This window comes from Mus caroli, chromosome 1 (genome assembly GCF_900094665.2).
Source record: "Mus caroli chromosome 1, CAROLI_EIJ_v1.1, whole genome shotgun sequence".
In the NCBI taxonomy this organism is placed as follows: domain Eukaryota; kingdom Metazoa; phylum Chordata; class Mammalia; order Rodentia; family Muridae; genus Mus; species Mus caroli.
In genome coordinates, this window is record NC_034570.1 from 141,335,723 (window position 1) to 141,358,240 (window position 22,518).

Sequence of the window (22,518 nt, forward strand, 5' to 3'; positions counted from 1 at the left end):
TGACTGAGAAATTTCATGGTAAGACTAAGAATAATAGTCAACAGAATGTGGGTTGTTACATAGACCAGTTGGTTGGGTCATTAAAACTCATTTCTAAGCCACTACTTCTGCATCAAACAAAGCTATGGTGCTGACTGTATCATATTATGTGACAATGTGTGTATCTTCCTAAAAACTCACATCATGGATGGCACGGACATTTATGTCTATGTCGGATTTAATTCAGTAACATTTCAGAAAGAGTAACACAATTATTAGAATGCACACATGCAAATACATCATTTATTTGGATAGTTTGTAATTATCGTAGGTGCCCAAATAACTGCCAAAAACCTTTGAGTCAGTCCAGCCTTGAGTTCAGTGCACCAAACACAGGTGCTCTATACATGCTTCGACTCCAGACAAGAAGTGAGCTCACAGAAAGGAATGCAATATGGCTGACATTTACCTACACATGTCTCATGGTTTGCCTCAGAGCCTTCAGGGCAAGTTTTCCTAATAGTCCTTCTATTCCTGGAGAAAGATGCTCTGCTGTTCCTATACTCTGAGTAGGAGCTGTAGAGTTGTGAGTACTGTCTGTAATGCTGCAAAGGTTGATAGTCGCTTCTCACAGGGGAGAACTGCTCAAGGTTATAGCTACTGTACTGAGTGCCATAATTCGACAGCCTCTCCAATCCAGCGCAAGATTTCCCATCCCCTAATAACTGTTGTCCTGGCAGACAGATACACTTGAAGCTGCCGGGGCTGTTGGAGCACTGATGTGCACAAGGCTTAGGTACTTGCTCACATTCATTAATGTCTGCTCGTGTGCCATGATACATAAAAGAGAGAGAGAGAGAAAAAACAGACACACAAAACAGAGATAAACAATCAGTCTGTGAAACAAAGTAAAGACATCATATTCCTCTCCAACAGTGATGCCAAGGCCTGACCCACTCAGTTATGGATACATTGAACGGAGTCTGTGCCTCTTTCTAAGCACTGCTCCATAGGCATATGCTTTATTTAAACATCCACACTTCAGCAGGTGGCCCAGGAAGCAAGACACTAGTTCTGGGAATCCATCTGCTCTTTACTTTCCTGTTACAGACTTGAGCCCCACCTGGCTGTTCCCCTTGACTTCAAAGCAAAACCAAGCTATCTATTTGGGTTAAGCTGGCACACATTTTTACATGTTAACATGCAAGATGTCCATTTGCATATTTGATCTCATTTTAGGCTAGCACATATATAGTAATGGATTTAATTAAGGAAGTGTCGTAACTCTCACATGCAGCTTTCTGAATGACCGTACGTAGGGACATGCAACGTTATTAGAAATGTTTTACCTTCCTTTGAGAGTAAAGATGCAAAAAGTGAGTGTGGAATCCAAATTAGTGTAATTTTTTAAAAAATTATTTATTCATATTTATTACATGTGCATTTGAATTTTGCCTGTATGGGGGTGTAGGATTCCTTGGAACTGGTGTTACAGACAGTTGTGAGCTGCCCAGGGGGTGCTGGGAATTGAACCTGAGTCCTCTGGAAGAGCAGTCAGTGCTCTTAACCACCAAGCTATCTTTTTATTCCCCCAAACTCGTGTAATTCTAATGAAATAAAATTATTTAAATATTTCTCTGTATCTCCTAATAAAATGGTATATGCACACAATTTTCTCTTTTTACAAAAGATTTATTTTACTTTAGTCCTAATTTTGCTCATGTATGTTTGTGTTTCTAGGTGTCTTCAAAGGCCGGAAGAGGGTGCTGGGCCACTGGAACTGGAGATGCAGGCATTTGCAAGCTGCTTGATGTAGGTGCTAGAAACTAAACGTGGGTCCTCTGGAAGGGGGATGAGTGCTCTTAACTGCTGAGCCGTCTCTCTGTCTCTTTCGATTAACAGATCCTTCAGATGTATTTCTGGCTTTTCTGGTTGGGTGGCACTGTGGGAAACACTAGTATGTTTAGGTCTAGTTTTTATGAATCTATAAAAAGATCTAAAAAGTAGATATGTTTATTTCCCTTTTATTATTATGCATAATAATAGTTATTTGTTTTATATGTGTGAGCTTTGTCTTTCCACCCTGATCATGGCCCTCAAAACTTACTCCCTCCATAGCTGCAGGAGGGCGCCTTTCCAGATGAGAATCACCTCACACTGCAGCCCTCCTTGGCTTCTCACTGCAGTTTGAAGACGGTCTAATTGTTTTTCTCTGGCCTCTTTATCTTCTGCCTAGCTGTGCTCCAACAGCCCAGGCCTTGTGGCCATCTCTGAGTATGGCCAGTATGCTCTTGTCTGCAGGCCTTTGGTCTGTTTTACCTCAAGTACTTCCTCAGACCTTCACACACTAGCTGCCCCTTCACTCCACTCCCCAGAGAGGTACCTTTCACCCTGGCCTGCCTCATTTATTCCTTGGCCTTATCTGGTTTTCTTATATTGTTTATCATGACCTGAAATTGTACTCATATTCATTCTGGGAGTTCCTTACTTCCCATGGAAGGTAAATACTTGGAAGGCAGAGGCCAGCTCTACAGTGTTTCGTGTTATCTTCCCACAACCGAAATCATCACCCAGAACAAATTAAGAGTTTTCTTCCTCAATGGTTCTTTGCCTTATTGCCTGGCAACTTTAAAGCTCATGATTTTGGCTCAGCTGGCTGGCCAGTGAACGCCCAGTTATCTGTCTGTTTCTGTTCCCCAGTACTATGTAGAGGCAAACATAGTCCTGTCTAGTTAGTTTTCTTTTCTTTTTCTTCTTCTTTTTTTAATGTCGGTGCGGGGGATTCAAACTCAGATCTCCAGGTTGCACACACAAACACCCTTACCCACTGAGCATCACCCCAGCCCAGAATCTTCCTATAGACATTTTCCACATCTGTCTTATTTTATAGTCCATTATAACTAGAATGGAAATAACCAGGCAATTGAATGAATGAATGAGATGATTTTAGTATAGTGAATGGAATACAGTGGATACTGACTATTGTTGACAATGTAATAATTATAAGTTTACTTAAATTGTATTCATGTTTTTCTCTTATGCATAAATTTCATACTATGTATAAATATATTTAATGTATAAATGCAAATAAATAAAATACATATTTGCAAATGTTTATGCCATGTGCATAGAGAAATCGTAAGATAATCATGAGAACCAAGTTGCCATGGCTGTTAATTGGAAGTTCACTTTGATGTATGCATTTTATATAAGAAGCACTCAGGAAATGGCCATACTATTTCTTGAAATGACAATATAAATTGAACTCAGTGTCGAATCTAGTAGTAGTAAGTAAGCAGACTATACTATGACTTACTTAATGAGTTTATATATCTTCTATGTGTAGCAGGAGAACATTACCATAGGTTTCTTGTAAGGTTAGGTAACCATCAGCAGCTATATTACTTTGAAAGTGTTTTTGTTAACTTACCAATACAGGGTCTTCCAACACCTTGGGACCGATAACCCCTTGGGCATGCACACCGGTAGCTGCCTCTCGTGTTCTCGCATATTTGGTTATATCTGCACTGATGGGTCCCATCTTTGCACTCATCTATGTCTACAGACATGGAGACAATAAAAAGCAACCTTTCTTCAAACTTGAAGTCATCATACATGAAACACACATTCTGCTGTTCACTGAAGTGTGTGATTCTTACCAGGTCATTGAGATTATATTAAACTAGGATTTAGGATTTGGCAGCAGTAAACCCTGCCACTATGAACTGGCCCACCCTACCTGCTTGTTTCCCACGGTGGAAAGAGTTTTGCTCTTATCTTTGGGTTTTGCTTCGTCTTCGTACTTCTCTATAGTTCTCACTATCCATTTGTCCGAAAGGTCAGTGTGTATGCGGATTTGCAGCCAGAGTGCTACCCTGTTTCTGATGCCCAGTATCACAGTTGCAGCTGCCAGCAGGATTGGCACCCACTTCAGCTTCTGACCTGCACTGCGAAGCCAACATGCTCCAATCTTACCCTTACTTCCTTATTTATAGCAACAGCACTCCTTCCAAGTCACCGTGGCTGCTAATATCAGGGTCATCTTTGAGTTATTTTTGCAGTTGGGTAGTTCTGTAACCTTCAACTGAAGCCATGAATCTCTACGTTTAGAGTCTGATTGGGCTGGACTTCTGTTGCTTTTTAGTCTAGTATTTCAATTCATGCCATTTCTAATTGTCTGAGATCAAACTATAGAATCAATATTCCTAAAAAAACAAACACAACTGCGAGCCACAGTATGTGGTGTTCAGTGTTGCTTGCTACTCCCTTAAGAAAAACAGAGTTAAAAAGTGTTTCAAAGGTGATAGTCCAATACTTGCCTCTAGAAGTTCTTAGGTATAGAAAGCTTTAATGGACCTTAAAATCAATAAGCCTTCCTAATCCTTTTGAATACAAGACTTTCTTGTCTTCTCCTTCCTGCCATCAACACAGTTAATAGTGCAGTCACACCTAAACTTAAATGTGACCATTTCTACAATGTTTTTGATAGCCATTCTTCTTACATATGAGTACTTTCTCAGGCACTGATCAATTTTATTCATATCTTTTATGGTGTTTCCTTTTACCTTGAATAGTAGAGTTTTCCCCCTTACTTTTGACAGGAGAGTAAGCCAAATTAACCTGTTTTTACTTACTATTATATTTTCTTATTGTGTGTGTGGAGGGCACTTGCATGCCACCACACACGTGGCAGTCAGAGGACAACTTCTGAGAGACAGATCTCTCCTTCTACAGTGTGGGTCCCAGGGATTAAGCTCAGGTGGTCAGGCTTGGCTTCAGGAGGATCTGTTGATCCATCTTATTCAGCCCATTTGTTTTATTAACTATGTGTCTGCAGTTTCGACCTTTCCCAACTCATGCAGTATTGTACAGAATAGGTATACAAAGAATAAACCTAGAAGAAATATAACTTATCTGATATTTTAAGATGCAACCAATGATATCTGGTGACCTTTGTAGCTGCTACAGAATAGACTATAAAGAATATAGATGTAGACACAATTAACCTATTTTTCTCTTTGATTTAATATTTAAAGCAGTTGTAGAATATTACATCTTTGGAATAAATATCTACAAATATATTTTTTTCTTGACCTTGCTGTGAACTTCTAAGCAGATATACTAAATTTCAAGTTAGAAATGACATGATTCACAAATACTAATTCATGTGATTATTAAACTTTGCAAAAAGCGTAGGATGGATGGGAGCGCAGAATGGTCATAACTCCATGTGTGTTTCTGTTTCCTTGTACACCATTAGGCTAGGGTTCTAGAGCTCAAGCTCAGCAGAACTTAGAGGAACTGATGGACGGAGAAGGACTCTCTTGCTATCTAGGTTTACAGTACTGTCCTATTTTACAATAGAGTCCTTCTTTAACTTGTGGGTAGGAAAGAGTTCTCTGCCAGGGAAACAGCCTGGCACTCACCAATGCAGGTCCCATTTTCAGCCTTGGTCATTCCACTCGGACAAAGATCAATGCACTTGTAGCCACCGCGGGTGTTCTTACAGTGCTGGTCTGGTCTGCACACATTCTGTCTACATTCATTCACATCTTGATAAAAGAACAAAGGCAATACAGACAAAGTAAAGGGCCGATTCCACTTCTCCAGAGAAAAGACTCTTTTTTTTTTTTTTCCCCTTCAAGACAGGGTTTCTCTGTATAGTCCTGGCTGTCCTGGAACTCACTTTGTAGACCAGGCTGGCCTCGAACTCAGAAATCCGCCTGTCTCTGCCTTTTGGATTTTAAGGCGATTATACATCAATATATATGTGTATTGCACAATTGCTTCACATGTAAAAATGTGTAAGTCTAACAAGCTATGTTAACTCACTTTACTTTAAATCAGAATGACAAACTACTGTTTCAAAGAGCTGTTAGCTATGTTTGTCACTGTCCCTACAAATACAAAGTGACATTACACACACACACACACACACACACATACACACACATATCATATATACATACATATACATGTATACATACATACATATATGTATGGCTCAGTGGGCAAGAGTGCTTGCTGCACAAGCATTTGAAGTGGGGTTTGAATTTCCAGAACCACATAAAGTCCTGGGCATGGCTGCATGTGTTTCTACAGCCTCATTACCACAAGGAGGTGGAGGCAGGAGGATTGCTGGGGCTGGTTGGCTGCCTTGTCTAGCTGAAAAGCAGTGAGCTCCAGTTTCAGTGAGAGACTCTGTCTCAGAGGACTAAGGAAGAGAGCGATAGACCAGGCTGGTCATCTGATGTCCTCCTTTGGTCTCTGCACATGTACACACACACACACACACACACACACACACACACACAGTTACAGTGACATCATCACTGTGGATTCAGAACAAGTATCTCACCGATGCATTTTCTGCCTTTGAGTTGATAGCCAGCTTCACATCCACAGTGGAAACTTCCTATGACATTGAAACACCGCTGGTGACAGGGGCTGGACTCCTGACATTCATTAATATCTGTTAAATGGACCCAAACTTTCAGTATATGTTGTTAGAAAACCTGAGCTAATTCACTCCAAATGTTTAATCATACACCAATCTTGATGATGATCGTGTTTAAGTCTCAAACTAACTTCACATTTTTGGTTTTGTCACCTCTGCTACGTAATAGTATTTGGTGCTGGGAAGGGCTTCTTTCTCCAACCCTTCTACACATAGAGGTTTGTTTATGGTTCAGAACTGTGTTGGTCCAGTTCTGGCCTGCTTTAAGTATTTTACCATGTGGCCCCTACCTGTTTCTAGGAATATTTAGTTTTGGAATTTTGTGGAAAGGCTAGGATAAAGATAGCAGAAACCAAACAAACACAAGGCTGAAGGTCTTGCACATGGCCCCATGCCCCTGTCTGTGTTGCCACTCTCCTGACCGAGTTGGTCATGTGTCTGACTTAGCATCTTCAGCAGCCTTCCTGTCCTTGACTGCGTCATTGCCAAACTTGTCCCAACATTGCCAGGCTCACAGTGGACAGAGGAGGAGAAGGCAAGTCCCAGAACTTGTTAGTACTTTGTACCCTCCCCTTGCTCTCCCTCAGTGCCAGGGGAAGAGAGAGAGAAACCCCCTTCATAAGGAAATCCCTCCTGCTCTTTGTCCCTCTGAAGCCTTCTCTTCTCTCATCACCACGAGGACTGGAGTGCACCAGATGCTCTCCTCTTGTGGCGATTTGTAGTCTTGTCTTTCTCTGTACTCCTAGGTACAGTCAGGCCGCTTCTGCTGTAACTCACTCTCTCTCCTAGGTCACGTGTACCTCAAGCCCCTGCCTCTTCTCTGTTGTTCAATCCAAACCTTTCAAAAGTGCAATTGCCACATTTAGGCTCTTTGAGTCTCCAAGTTGAGTCAATATTTCTTATTTTGGACCTCTTTCTTTCTGAGATCTTCTAATGTAGTTTCTGAGAGGCACAGGGTGTTAAATATATGCGTGCACATCCACGATCAAGAACTTTAAGATACTTTTCTTAGTGCACGCTTACCCTTTTTTTTTTTCTATTGCATGACCCCCCATCCCTCTTCACGTTGCTTGACAGCAAGGCAAATGCCATTAAGAATCTCTTCTGTGTGCACACACATCTCTACCTTCTTTTTCTTTGATTATTCTTTGTTTTTTATTCACATTATTTTATATAAGTTATATATGATTTTTAATGTTTTTTCCATGATTATTTTTATAGTTCTTTTTTTTTCTCATTGCTGCACAGTGGCTTATGGTATAGAGGAATCATCATATAGAGTAGAGATGAACACATGGAGATCAGAGGGTTTTGAGGATTGTGAAATTCCTCTACTGATATAAACGTGTGCAAACTCATACAATATCTAACTCTGAGAGTGAGCATGTAAGTGAAGTATGGACTTTGAGCGGGTGGTGTCTTAAACCACCAGTGTAACAACTGCAGCACTGTGCAGCAGGGTGCTTAGAGGGGAGGGGATGTGGGGAAGTAAAGACAGATTCAGGAAACATGTGAAACTCTACTTTCTGCTAATTAAAAATTATACACTTTAACTTTTACTTAGGTCTGAGTGTATGTCTGCATGTGGGTACACGCATGTGAGTATACATGGAAGCCAAAAATCATCAGATCCCCCTGTAGTTATAGCTTCATGATGTTGTGAGCTGCTCTATATTGTTGCTGGGATCCAAACTCAGATCCTCGGAGATAGCAGTAGGTGCTCTTCATGGCAGATCTATTTCTTTAGTCTTTTGGTGGAGTTTTTCTTTAAACTTCACACTGATTTAAAAACAAAGTACCTATTACAATAACTTGACAAAATCATAGACCGCACTGAATCCTCTGCAATGGGATGCCGAGGAATGGATACTATTAAATTGTGTTGTGTGATCTGTTCTCCCAAATGGTAATAAGGAAATGGTATTCAAACGTACTGTGCTAAAAGATTATAAACAGTCATGAAATATCATATCTCCATATGAACCAGTCAAGCATCTCCACCTACAAAACATGGAAATGTGGGAAGTCTGGTGGAAGAGTTGGGGGAAGGATTGAGGAACATGGAGGGGACAGGGACTTTACAGGAAGACCAAAAGAGTCAACTAACCAGGACCCTTGGGGGCTTCCGGAGACTGAACCACCAACCAAAGAGTCTACATGGGCTGGACCTAGCCCCCTGCCCTGAACCATGTAGCAGATGTGCAGCTTGATCTTCATGTGATTGCCCCAACAACTGGAACAGGGATTTACCCTGACTCTGTTGCCTGCCTGTGGATCCTGTTCCTCCAACTTGACTGTCTTGTCTGGCCTCAGTGGGAGAGGATGTGCATAGTTCTGCAGTGACTTGAGGTGACAGGGTGGATGGATACCCAGGGGGGACCTACCCATCTCAGAGATTACGGGAAGGGGACATGAGGGAGGAGGCATGTTAGGGGGGACTGGCAAGAGGGGGGCTGAGATCAGTATATATGTGAATAAATAAATAAATTAATGAAAAAAACATGCAAACTGTGACTATTAATATTTAAGTTCTTCTGAGAGAGTGGAGTCCCACTATCTTTATAGTCCCAGTTCTTTCCCTTTTATGGGGCATCTGTCCCTTTAAAAGATTCAGAAGGCCCAACTCTTGGGGTTAGAAGCAGGACTTATAATAAACATGAGTTTGGTTCTACACATTAAAGTTGGGTGAATGTGGTGTGGGTTCGTGTGGCAGTTCACGTGTAATTCTAGTGCTGGGAAGGCAGAGACAGAGGATCCCCAGGGCTGGCCAGCTAGATAAACCAACTGATTTAGTGAGCCCAAGTTCATTGAGGGACTATGCCTCAGTTAAAAAAAAAGTGTTAAGAAATTGTGAGAGACACCCAAGGTGAACCACTGGGCTCCACATTCGAGGGTACACATGTGCACAGACACTAGTACACCCACACACATGTGAGTACATGTAGACATATATGTTCATAGCACATACAGATACACACACACACACACACACACACACACACACAAACATTGTACCTTGACAGCTCAGCCCATCAGAGGTTCTTCGGAAGCCTGTTCCACAATGGACCACACAGCGATAGGATCCGATGGTGTTGTCACAGTCCTGACCAGCACGGCAGGTATGTCCACCCAAAGCACACTCATCAATGTCTACAACAGAAGGAACCATGACATTGAGGTGAGTTGAATATAATATAACTAACTTAAGAACTTGCTGCGAAGCATGGGTTAGAAACTATATGAGATAGGAAAATATTAAAGAATAAGAAAGACAGAATTGTTTGGTCGAGTCATTTAAAATGAGATAGAGTTGACAAATTCGCAGCAGCATGGTGTGATGGATTTAAAACCCAATTATTGGATTAGAGAAGATACCAATTAGGTAACTTTTAACAAGCCAGTTGTTCTCTCAGATCCTCAGTGAGCTATCCCAGGCATCCCTAATTTCGGAGGGCCCCCTTTAAGGCAATGGCTGGCCGGGGTTCTCTTTCTTACTTTCTCCACCCAAATGAGGACTTCCCTGTTTGTGGCAAAGCTGTGGGCAGAGGATACTGCCCTCCCATGTTTTTCCGAGGTAAGGTCGTCTTGGTTGTGGGATATATCTTTGATACTACCTTGACAGGTTCTCCCATCTGCAGCTATGGTGAGGCCTTTGGGGCAGGAGCAGTAATAGGCTCCTATGGCATTGTGGCAGGTATGAGAGCAGGGCTTCCCAGCTGTGCATTCATCTTCATCTGAGAGAAGAAACAGAAAGGCTCCTCAGTGTTTACAACTCCTGCTTCCTAGGAGCTGTTAAAGGCCATGAAAATAAGCATTTCTAGATGCCGAGGAATTGGATCAAATATAACAGAGAACATTCCAAGTGGCAGAGAATGGGGTTGCCATGAAGAAATTAACTTGAGGTCTCAGAGTTGCTAGTAAATACATGCTAAGACTTTATTGTAAAACAGAAATGATAGCTAAATTACATGTACATTTACCATGCTCTAAATGCAGTTGCAACACACTCTGCAAAGACAGAATTTTTAAGAGACTATCTTCCCTTTGCATGACAAATCTGAAGAATAGAGATAAGGGGAATGCTCTCAGTCACCAAGGCCATTACTGCCAGAGCTGAGACCTGAATACAGTCTAAACACCACCTCTTGCCAGCCCACCACATTATACAGGTCACTGAAAGAGCCAACAAGTCATGCTGGCTCTATGTATGTCATTTACTAGGCTGTGCTTTCCTGTAAGGGAGTCTTTTGCAAGGATGCCTGCTGGGGCCAAGCTGAATTCATGGTTCCTTATGGGTCAGCTACCCTGTTCTGTCCCATGACAGCAATTCTGTGGTTAGGCAAGTTTGTGTTGGGTCACTGAGCGTTCACACCCATTGAGCCTCTGGATTAGTTGTCTCTGTTCACTCTATTCTGTACTTGGTCACAGTCTCTGATACACTAGCCTTTGTCCAAATTGAAGGCACATGGGCTTTGTCATTCCACTTAACCTCAAGTGCAGCCCACCACTTGATACTAGGCCACCTTCAGCGGTTTATGTAACTTCTCTCCATCTTTATTGCTTAGCTATCAAGTGGAATATTTGTAGGCAGCTGCAATGATTAAATACCTAGGCTAATGGCAGCCGACGTCTATTAAAAGATAATTACTACTCCAGCCTGAGAGATGGCTCAGCAGGTAAAGGTGCTTGCTTGCCTCATGACCAAAGTTTGATGCCTGGGATCGAATGGTGGAGGGGGTCAATTGCAAGTTTTTCTTTGGCTTTGTCATGAGCATGTCATTCCCCTGTGCACAGTGAATAAATAAATATAAAGGACAGGTAACTCTTGCTGACACCATTTACGAAATGAAACTATTTTATCCAGTCCTATACTTACCTGCACAAAAGGGTCCCACCGAGTCTAAGATGAACCCAGAGGGGCACTGGTTACTGCGATCTCCTACCGAAGAGAGAAAAGCACAATTAATTGACTTGTTAGAAGACTGGCACTTTTCATTCTAGTATGGCCTTCTCTCGGAAGATGCATCAAAGAAGGAACAATGAAAAATACAGTATTAGAAACAGACAAGAAAGGAGAACTTCATGTTTCTTCAACCAAGGGGTAAATGAACTAGTCCAGATATTGTTGGCAAGCTGGCACTGGAAACAGTTTCTGTTTAAGTTATATACAGCAATAAAAAGAGAACAAAATAAGCCACTCTGTAATAGCTAAAGAGAACCCAAGATAAACTATGCATTGGGCACAGCTACAGGTGCATTCGGTTGTTCCAACCACTGGTAGATTATCATTGAATGAGGAAGGATGTTGTGTGCAAGCAACTGAAGTTGCTACAGTGGAAAATCAACATTCGAGCTAGAAAGTCCCCATTTATTTCTGGGTCTTCTCCATTTGCAATGTTGAGAATCTTGGCCAAAATTCTACATGTGACTGTTTTACTATTCTGAGCAATTGAACCAAGGGTGGCAGGCAGGTTGAGCTACAGCAAATTTAACTAGATGTCAGAAAAAATGGTCATTGAAAGACTTTCCCAATAGCATTCCAGTCATCGGGAAAGGAGTGGGAATAAGGTGGGTGGGGCAAAAGCATCCTTGGCATGTAGTATGTGAAGGTCACCATCTGCTTCATTTCATTTAATCCACAGGACATCTTTACTGCTGTCATGATACATAGTTTTCAGATGAAGAGTCTGAGAGTAACATCTTATAAAGTGCTTAAGAGCAAAAGCTACCATGGGCAGGCTTAAGGGGAAAGTCTTGTTGACTTTCATCTGCTGAATTGAATGTCACAACTTATGTTCAGTTATTCATACACTCCTATGATCTTTAAACTTAATCAGTATGTGTGTATGGCACCATGGTGGGACTAAACTTGTAAAAAAAATCGTGTCATAGAACAAAAATTAATTATCATATAGAAGCTTTGCATTTTTTGGATTTAATCAGGAGAGATATTTTTCATTAGCTATCCCTAATCCCTCTGGGAGATTTTGCAGGAGGAGATTTCTTGTATGCCACCACACAAAAAGGACTATTATAGCCCAGAGCATGGAGCTCAGTGTGGTGGCTCATGCCTGCAATCCCAGCTCCCGAGAGGGTGAGGAAGCACGGCAGTCTGTTTGACTGTTTGAGGTCAACCCAGGCAGGCAATTACAGGGAATTCCTAGTGGAAAAAAATTTTAAAAGAAAAGCCCAGTGAATGGGGGAAGGCCTGGAGACAGATTTCAACAATTCTGAGACGTGTAGGAAAGACCTGACCATTTGTTCCTTCTTCTGAAAGATTTTAATGTACAAACGAGGCTGCGATTATAAAAACTTTGAATGTATGTACCACATAGCAAACATTTTCATGGGATTCAAATATGAAACCTATTTTTTTAGGAATATAACTATCATATGAATTTATATCTTATTATTCTTCATTTTATTCAGAATGTAACAAAGGATTACTTAAAGTTACCAATCCACTGAGAAAGTAGGATTTTACAGGTAAGTTCAGGAATGGGCTTAGTTTTCTTTTTTCAAAAATTCTCACATTAAAGCACAATATTGCATTATGAATTATTTTCACTTATTTATTCCTTTCTTTTCATGTGTATGTGTGGTGGATATATGTGTTTGCACACACATGTGTGTGGGTACACTTGTCTGTGCTTGAGTGTATGGAATCTAGATGTTGATGCTATGATGTTTTCGGTCAACCTCTGCTAGCTACCTTATTTATTTGTTTGTTTATTTGCTTATTTATTCATTCATTCATTCTTGAGCTAAGGTATTTCTCTCTCTCTTACTGAACCAAAAGCTTGCCATTTTTACTACATTAGTTGGCTCGGAGCCTCCAGGATCCTCTTATAGCTTCTCTGGCAGGGATACAGACATGTGCCTCAGTGCATAGCGTTTTAACTGGGTTCTGAAGATCCAAACTCAAGTCTTTATGCTTGTATAGAAAAGTCTCCACTCAGATGTCTCACTAGCTCCATATTTATTGATTTTTTACTTTGCGTGTACATCTGTGTTGTGGGTGCCTGTGTGCCACAGTGCTCACATGGAGATCAGAGAACAGCTTGGTGGATCTCCCTTCCCACATTTAGGTCATCTGGCTTGGTGGCAAGTACCACTCACTCTTTACCTTATAGTACAAGTAGATTATTTTGAACTATAGCTGTGAATTTCATCAGGAGATAAAGATAGGAGAAAATACAAAATATTTGTTTGTGATTATAATCATGTATTATAATAGTAGACAATTTGAAAGTCTGAAGTAAATTTCCCTAAAAATTTATCAGTAGGAACAAATTGTTTCAGTTTCTTGAAACACGGGACTTTTTTTTCTGGTCATTTTAATTAATCCATACTTAAAATGGTAAGTATGAAAATATTGACTAGTAATTACCAAGCTCTTTGAATAAAAAAATCATGTAGAGAACTTATTTAAGATGTAGATTTTTGTACAGAAAACACGGCAAGGTGCTCTCTGCCAAAATTTAAGACCTGAGTTTGAGAGGAGGAAGGAACTGATGTCTGCAAGTGTCCTCTGACCACTGCATAACTGCTGTGGCATTCATGTGTGCACAAGTGTGTGCATGCATGCATGCATGCACGTGCACACACACACGCAATGGAGATGCTTTCGTCTGATATAATAATTGTCAAAGAAAAGACAAACTATTTGTTTTTAATCATAGCAATATTTCCCTACAATCACCCAGTTAGGAAATGCAAGCTGTGTGTGCGTGCGCAGACTGCCTCTCAGTCACTATTATAACATAAGTGTGCTCCTTATCCTGTGAGTAAGCTTGCAGTGGGGCCTGCTACATGACAGGTACCCCATAACTGTTCCTAAAAAAAAAAGGATCAACTATTTCTTGAAACTCATTTCAATGACTCTTTAAGAGATTATTAAACATGTCATAATTTCCTATTTCATTTATTTATTTCAAGTTTCTGAAATATTTATTTACTATTTTTCTATTATAAAGAACACTAGGTGAAATCTCTAAAAATAGTCATGTTGGGTTGTTTCTGTGATTTAGTTAGGATGGATTTTGAGCATTGACAATGTGTTGAGTGACCCAGAATGCAAGTTTGCCCCCTGGTGGCTACTGAGAAACTGCAGGCACATCTTTCAAACTCCCATATCACAGACACATACCGGCAAGGACTGCAGCACAATTGAACGGTGTTTACTTATATTCTGGGACGCAGACTGTTCAGCCACAGGCTCAGAGATGGTGCAAAGATGTCCACTTGGCTTTAAGCTTAGCATGTAACGTGTTACATGCTAACAAGCCTAGCATGTAGAAGTACACATACATGCCCATCACAGCAATCATTTCAGTCCCTCAAGCAGGTCCAGCCTTTTGATGCTGCACCAGCATTTACTGCTCTACCAAGCTTGTGATCAGGAGCTTTGCAACCAACAGGTCTGAGTAGTGGTGCTACATTGTGGGGACTGCTGAGTGAAGAGGGCATGGAAGGAGCCATGTTTGTAAACGGCTACTACCATCATGCAGTGGAGAAGGGCTGAGCTTAGAACACAGTCAACACTCTACCTGGGTAAAAAGAGTTCTTTTTATAAAAAGAGAACTACACAATTGAGTTACCAACAAAACAAAACAAAACAAAACAAAAATAAACAAAACAAAACAACTTCCAAAGTCCACAGAATATGGAACTGATGGCAGCAGTGGTTTTGAAGATGGAGAAGGACATCTGGGGACCAGACACTTCAAGCAAGCGCACATCATGGGGCACTGCCTTGATCGAGATGTAGGACTACCAGACAACAGAGAGCAGTTCAGAAACCATGTCTTATATGATGATTTCCGTGAATGAGGAGTAATAGTATAATAACTATTGCTCCACGGTGTCTGATAGCCACCTTTACCCAGGGCGACTAGATGTTCTAATTTTTCCAGAAAATTTTTCATTGCAACACTGACTTTTTCTCACAGGAGTCTTGGTTTGGATGATAAACTTGATGGCCACGTTACTAAGTTCTCAGTGTTCTAAGGTGTATTAACGAGAATTCTTTTGTTTTCCCATTTCCTCAGTGTTATAGCTCTGCTTGATACATACATGTTGGGCCTTCCCAACGGACAACATCAATATATTCAATACAGAGAATAAAGCGCTTACAGGAAGCTGCCTTGAAAATCTAGAAATTTCCAATTAGTTTAAGCTGGGGTGTACTTTACATCAGTAATTCTGAATTTTGAAAATTCATCAATTAACACAGTATTTAAAAATGGACTTTATTACCTAAAGAAAAACCATTCAGGTAGATAACATTTAATCCTCTCCAAGAATATGGGCTAGGACTTTGTCTGGTTGCTTAGGTTGCCTGGAGAGGCATCTTAGTATACTAAATGCAACTGAATGAGCTTTACAAGGGTTTTCCTACAACAAAAACATAGAATGTAGCACATATGAAAACCCAACTCCAGCATGTTAGACCTGGCCCTTCATATTCCTAATTTGAATGGCTTCAAGGCACCTATCTTTATCTTTCTAAAAAGAATAAGACAGCAGCACAGATCTTTGGAGGTTCTCTTAAAAATGTTACCTTTGGAAATTGAAGCATGGATTTTAAAACCCAGTGTCTCTTCTAGTTGGTTGTAGTCAGACTCTATGGAAGATGCATGAAGTGTCTCTACTAAGAAAGGCATTTTCCCCCAGGCCTGATCATAGAAAATGGTGTGGTTCCATGTATAGGGGATACTGATGCCATCGATGGTGAACAGACGAGTTGAGTAGGCATAGAGCTGACCGGGTCCTGTTTGAATGTAGTCCTCTGTGTAATCCTAAGGGAAAGGATTTGAGGGTCAACATTGCACCTGGAGTTTTCCATATTGTATAACATATGAGGTATGCTGGGGTGGGGGAGGGGCTGGGAAGAAAGAGATTAACAATGGAGTTCTGAATAAGACTAATTACACAGTAGTGTTCTGACATCACTCAGGTTGATTCTCATCTTTAGAATCAGGTTTGTAATTTTCTGTCACAATTTGTAAGTTAACAAGATAGTGACATTGTGGGCCATGAGTTAAAAGCTGTAGGAGGGCCATTTTCATTACTCTAAGCTCTCAAAGTATTGCTTTCATTTCATTCAAGTTAAAAATAAATAATTTTGAAGTGAAAATATAATTACATCATCCCCCGTTCGATTTCCTCCCCTCCCCCCTTAGAGGATGCTACACAAAAACTTATTGTAGGAATCACTATTGCGTTTTATTTTTCAGAGGAAAATTTAACAAGTGGCTTAAATCAGCACAGCAGCAGTTCTGGCTCCAATACACCAGGTAATAAAACTACTCAGAGAGCTTTAAAAGCTGAGCCCTGGAGATTTTTAAGTCAAGACCAGATGGTTATTTATGACCTAGTGGGAGCGGTAATTTATCTCCAGAGCAAACAGTAAGAACCTAACATCTCTGTGCTCGGTCTACAGGGATTTCGTTTGTGCTCCTCGCTGTCCTGTGATTAACCATGATGCTCTCCTAGCACGTTACCTTCACACCGACTTCAGCAGGTGAGTGGAGCTGTAGGACCTGGCCACTCACAATGACATCAAGCAGCAAGGCGCCGTCGGAGTCTAAGCCCCGAGCCACGTGTGTCATCCGCAAGACCTCTCCTGGGAATGACATTACATTCATTTCCTCAGCAACGATAATAACAGTTATTATTACTATTACGCCTATGGTTAGTGGGAGCACAGAGAAGATTTATCTAATACCATGATGTTATTTCAAACGTGGATAAATATGTCAGAGAACTAAGCACAAACATTCCCCGTTAAGAAAAGGCAAACCACTTGAATTGTCTTCCAAAAAGTCTTTCCATGTGGCCAAAGTGTAGCTTTCGATTTTGCAGAAGTCTCCATATTTTAGTCTCACATGGAACAATTAAGCATTTCTACAAAATTATAGCTTGTGAGATGGGCCAGGCAACTTTACCAGGGACCGGCAATACCTACAGACCTGGCTACGGGGTTTTGTCATTAATATCAAAAGGGCATCTTCATATGTGGATGGATAGCAAGAGACCCACTTGCTTTCTATGCTGACTGAACACTGGTTAAGGAGACATCCCTCCCCCGCCATCATTCTTCCTCAAAGGTCAATCCCACCAAGGCTGGCTCATTCCAAGGAGGCTGAAATGGAGCTTTGTAAGCACTTTTGTGGACACAGCAAGGGCCCCAATGAGGTAATGCCCAATGATTAGGACAGAAGCAGAGGGGAAAGTGTTAGTTAGTGTGCTGACTTTGCTTTCATTTGTTAGATCGACAATCACCGTAAGGCAAAAGAGCTGATTCACAATTAAAGACAAAGCTTTAATTAATAACAAGAATGATATATCTTCCTTCCTTATTCATGCTTTAAATCCTCTCTAAGGTTGAAGAAAAAAAAGGCACAGAAGAAGAAGGAGTCTTTGGGGCATAAAAATTACTATCCTGCCTGAGGACACAGTGGTGTAAGTGGTGTCTTACAGACCTTGTGCTAGCATTCATTGACAGGAAAATATAAAACTATTTTTCCATTATGTGTGTAAGAGTGCACCAAAAAACTCCTAATAACTTTCTGTGAGAGCATACACCATATTTTTCTTAGTCACCAAGATTTATAGCAATTTTTCTATACCTATGCCTGTCTGCCTGCCTTTCTGTCTGTCTGCCTTCTCTGTCTATATGTATGTAACTATATAGTAGAAAATTACGTTCACCTGACACTAACCAGTTGCAAATTCCACTTGCGTCTCTCTTTTGAAGACTGCGTTAGTGAGGGTAAAGCCATTAACTGCTTCCCCTATTTCCTTTGCTGTGGTCCAGTAAATGGGATTTAGGATAGAAATGATCTTTCTCATCGCTGGACCTAGAGAAGAAAGAGAAACAGGGTGACAGAGCCAAATATTTACAGCCAGTTATTGTCACAGTATACTATTCACAAGGGTGAGGACCAATTGACTAATTACAAAGTCAATAAATCTGTGTGTCTTTTTCACTAGCATATATTAGCTATAGAAAATACTGGGTTTCACCAGAACATTGCCATGCATGCATTAATGTACTTTGATGCTCTCCCCAACAGTTTCTCTTTGGGATAAGGATGAACAATGTATTGCATCATATATATTATATTGCATTATCAGTGGCTTAAAGCTTCATCTTTTAGAATTGTTAGGTGAAACTAATAAGATAAAGAACAAAATATGTCTTTAAAAAGGTGTTTATGAAGGCTGGAAAGTTGGCTCAGTGGATTGAGGTGCTTGCTGCCAAGTTGACGACCCAAGTTAAATTTCTGGGACCCACGTGGTGGGTGGAGAGAACTGACTCCCATACGGTGTCCTCTGACCTCCATGTACATGCCATGGTACACACACGAATGCACACACATAAATAACAAACAACTCACTAATTAAATGCAATAACTAAGCTCATTAACATTTTCATAAATACAGTGACTCACCAAGACTTCGAGGCACATTGGTAATCTTGGCCTGTATTACTCTTGTATCAGAGTTAGGGCTGTCTGTTATTGTGGCATTAAGGAAAGCGATTCCAAACTCAATATCATTAATATTCCCAATAACACTTCCTCTGGCTCGTTGGGGTCCACCTATTGGAGGAAGAAAAAACAATCCTGGATAAGGGAGCAATTCCATCAACATTACACGAGGGAAAGGAAAGCCAATCTGTAGAGATGCTACAAATCTTTTCGCAGACATCAAAAGAGTCCCATGGCATCCAAGTTTGAAAGTGAAATTAATAGGCTTTTAAAACATTCCATTTTTACATAACACCCATAGTCCCCATAAATCTAGCATCCTTCCAACCTGTACACATCTTAGTATTATTTCATAAGCCAAAGAATACAGTGTGTCCATTCTCCCAGCCCAAATAAAGCATGTGTTTGTTGATGGTGGTGACCATGACTACAGCGAGTTTACAAAGTTGTGCATGGCAGTAAACACTTTATATGCATTCACTCTTTTGATCGTATCAACAGTACTAGGCGGTAGCTTCCAATAGATGCAGTTTTAAGACTGGGCAGACAAAGTTCAGAGAAATAATATAGCTTTACTATCATCATAGGTCTAGAGAGAGAGAGAGAGAGAGAGAGAGAGAGAGAGAGAGAGAGAGGACTGAAACAGTATCTTCTTGGCTTTAAAACATGTTTTGGAGTAGGGACCTATTTCTTCACTTAAATGGATAACTTACAATCGTGTATATCTAATGTGTTGTTTTATAATATGCATATATCAAGGGAAAGGCAAAATTAGCCAGTTAGTATATTTGTCACCTCATCACCTACTGTTTTCATAGTGACAATACTGAAGACCTATTCTCTTATCACTGAAGAATAATGTACAGTTATGGGGAAATGCCCATAAACTGGAACATGGAAGCAGACACAGCAGGACAGAGGTTATCAGGGGCCAAGGGTGAGGGCAGAGGCCTGCGGGCATGCTGCTCTGGGCTACAAGTGAAATAAGAGGATACAGTTAAGCATATCTACTATAGAACTGGTCATTACTGTTACTAATACAAACCTGTGTTCTTTTATCTACTGTTTCCATGTGTAAAACAGGGAAAGATCTCACCAACAAAATACCATTTAATCCTTGTTACAGGTCAGTGGCAGCATAAATATAATATATTGTCCAATCTAAATCATTGTGTGTTCACGTATGTGTGATGTATGTATGTATGCATGTATGTATATATGTATGTATGTATGTATGTATGTATGTATTACTTCCTATGGAGGTGGGGGGTCTCAGCAATTTTAAGCTAGAGCTAGAGCAATCTTTATTGTATATATCTATCAGATAATAATTAACTTGTGAAAAATTTAATAACTGTATTACAATTTTGACAGCATTGTAAAATTCACACCAAAACAATTTGATTAAAGGACAAATACGAAAAGTTCCTCTTTCCTTGGTCCTAAGCAAGGGAAAGAGAGACCTGCTGGGCAGGGTTGCTATTTTCAGTGTTCTGGGTGGTTACTGACATGCAGGGCTTCTATTTTAACTAAGGAGCTTGAGTCTCACCACTGAAACAGATGTTTCCTCCATCCAGCTACCTGGTTGGGTTCCTGAAAATCTTGTTCAACTCTGGGAAGCAAGCTGTCCATCTATCTGGACTAGGAAACACAGTATCTGAAGCCTGAACTGTTCTCTTGCTCCAGGAAGGCATCTCAAAACCTTCCATCACCCTTTGTGCATAGAGCAAGCTTACTGAGAAGCAGAGGAGTAGCCATCCTTTCAGTTTGTCTTATTCTATGTAGAGAAAACATAAAGCTTTATAGGGTTCAATAGCCTTCCCATTTAACAATATGGAACTGGCAATGTTGGTCTCCCTAGAATCTTTAGAAATATGTCTTCTGACACAAGAACGCCCCAAAGGAGCAAACAGAGCCAAAACCCAGCAGTCAACACTCTTAAAGGGGGGAGGGAGCACATTTTTTAAAATGACAACTCCAGAGTTGTTTTATTTATTGTGGATTCCAAGCGATACCTTTTTTTTTTTCTAATTTGCATGAAGCCTCTAAATTTGTGCTAGCAATGGTCTTGATGAAGCACAGCCCGCTTACTTACCTGGACATGCCTGCATGTTACATCTGGAGACCTGGGTGGCATCTCCCGGACAGGAACGGCCACCTTTAGTTGGCACTGGATTGTCACATAGTCGCTTTCGAGTCCTTTCACCTCCTCCACAAGAGACAGAACAATGGCTCCAGCTGTGCCATGTTCCCCAACTTCCGTCCACTGTGAACAAGAATGGAACGTTCAACGTTAATGAATCAGCTTTCAAATCTTTGCGTAGGACACTCCTGATGTGCAAATGGCAGGGCGATAGCAAGGATGACCAAGTGAAAAGGTTCACTCATCCCACAGACAGAAATTAGGAGGCTCACCAGGACACATGTCAGTGTTGCACCTCTGGATCTGGGTATCGGGACCCCCACAGGCTCTTCCTCCATTGGAGGGACGTGGATTATCACATGTGCGGTACCGCCTCATCTGCCCTCCATTGCATGTCCGACTGCACGTCCCCCAGCTGCTCCAAGGGCTCCAGTTACCATGGGCTACAGTGTGAAATAATTTGACATAAAACAGAGCTCTAAAACGGAGATGTGAAAGAAACCATGACACTCATCCCCAAATCAAGGAGAACCCTTGAAGAAACAATCAGAAAGAAAACAAACCAATAAATGGGTATCTTTCCAAATCACCAGGTGATTTGAGTGATGTTTTCAATAAAGACAGAGAACATATGCTAATATTGATGGGATTCCCTTCAGCTGGTCTGATATTATATTTAAATTATACTATGAGCTAGAGGTGATATGAGAGATACTCTCTACTCTCAAGGAGCAGAGACTGCAACTTCAGAACACACCAAAACCAGACATCGCTTTGACATTTTAAACTAAAGGTCAAAAAGATCAAGCAACACAATGCCATAACTTTAAGGACTGGAGGCCATAGCCAAGCTTTAATGAAGTAGCATGGACTCACTGTTGCCAACACTCACTTGGACAAGGGTCACTATTGCAAAAGTCACTCTGGACACCAGTCCCTTCACATTTGTTTCCTCCATACTGTGGCACTGGGTCAGAACAGTCCCTTGTTCTCTTCCTGGCACCTCCTCCACAGGATACGGTGCAGGCACTCCAACTGCTCCAAGTCGCCCACCTGCCATCCACTGGATTAACAGAAAATGTGCTTGGTTACCACATAAAAACCCATGATCGGGGCGGCTAGGTGTAGAGATGGCTCAGATGCTAAGTGCTTGGGCTCTTCTAGAGGATGTGAGTTTGGTTCTCAGCATTCATGCTGGGTGGCTCACAGCTGCCTACAAATTCATAGCATCTGACCCCTTCTGGCTTTTACAGGTACACAAACAGACACACACACACACACACACACACACACACACACACACATATAAACATAAGTTGACCAGGTCAAACCATGGCCGAGTGACATTGGTAACCTGTGTGAGAGGTAGATGTTAACTGGTTTAATGTGGTAACCTGTGTGAGAGGTAGATGTTAACTGGTTTAATGTGGTAACCTGTGTGA

General features: G+C 41.0%; 1 protein-coding gene across 3 annotated transcripts in view; it reads right to left on the reverse strand.

The window, feature by feature from the left end:
- The window catches only part of Hmcn1 (hemicentin 1), a 427,483-nt gene that overhangs the window by 13,838 nt on the left and 391,127 nt on the right, over positions 1 to 22,518 (reverse strand). For 2 of the 3 annotated variants that reach the window (XM_021160385.2, XM_029475883.1), the window contains 14 exons: positions 21,969 to 22,139; positions 21,349 to 21,519; positions 21,029 to 21,199; positions 18,895 to 19,044; positions 18,163 to 18,300; positions 16,942 to 17,063; positions 15,999 to 16,236; positions 11,313 to 11,375; positions 10,051 to 10,170; positions 9,452 to 9,586; positions 6,338 to 6,451; positions 5,406 to 5,531; positions 3,410 to 3,538; positions 449 to 799 (listed from right to left, as the gene is read on the reverse strand). In XM_021160385.2, coding sequence (XP_021016044.1) covers positions 449 to 799; positions 3,410 to 3,538; positions 5,406 to 5,531; positions 6,338 to 6,451; positions 9,452 to 9,586; positions 10,051 to 10,170; positions 11,313 to 11,375; positions 15,999 to 16,236; positions 16,942 to 17,063; positions 18,163 to 18,300; positions 18,895 to 19,044; positions 21,029 to 21,199; positions 21,349 to 21,519; positions 21,969 to 22,139 — 2,199 coding nt within the window. The remainder of the gene's footprint in view (positions 1 to 448; positions 800 to 3,409; positions 3,539 to 5,405; positions 5,532 to 6,337; positions 6,452 to 9,451; positions 9,587 to 10,050; positions 10,171 to 11,312; positions 11,376 to 15,998; positions 16,237 to 16,941; positions 17,064 to 18,162; positions 18,301 to 18,894; positions 19,045 to 21,028; positions 21,200 to 21,348; positions 21,520 to 21,968; positions 22,140 to 22,518) is intronic. The other variant, XM_029475879.1, reaches the window with a different exon arrangement.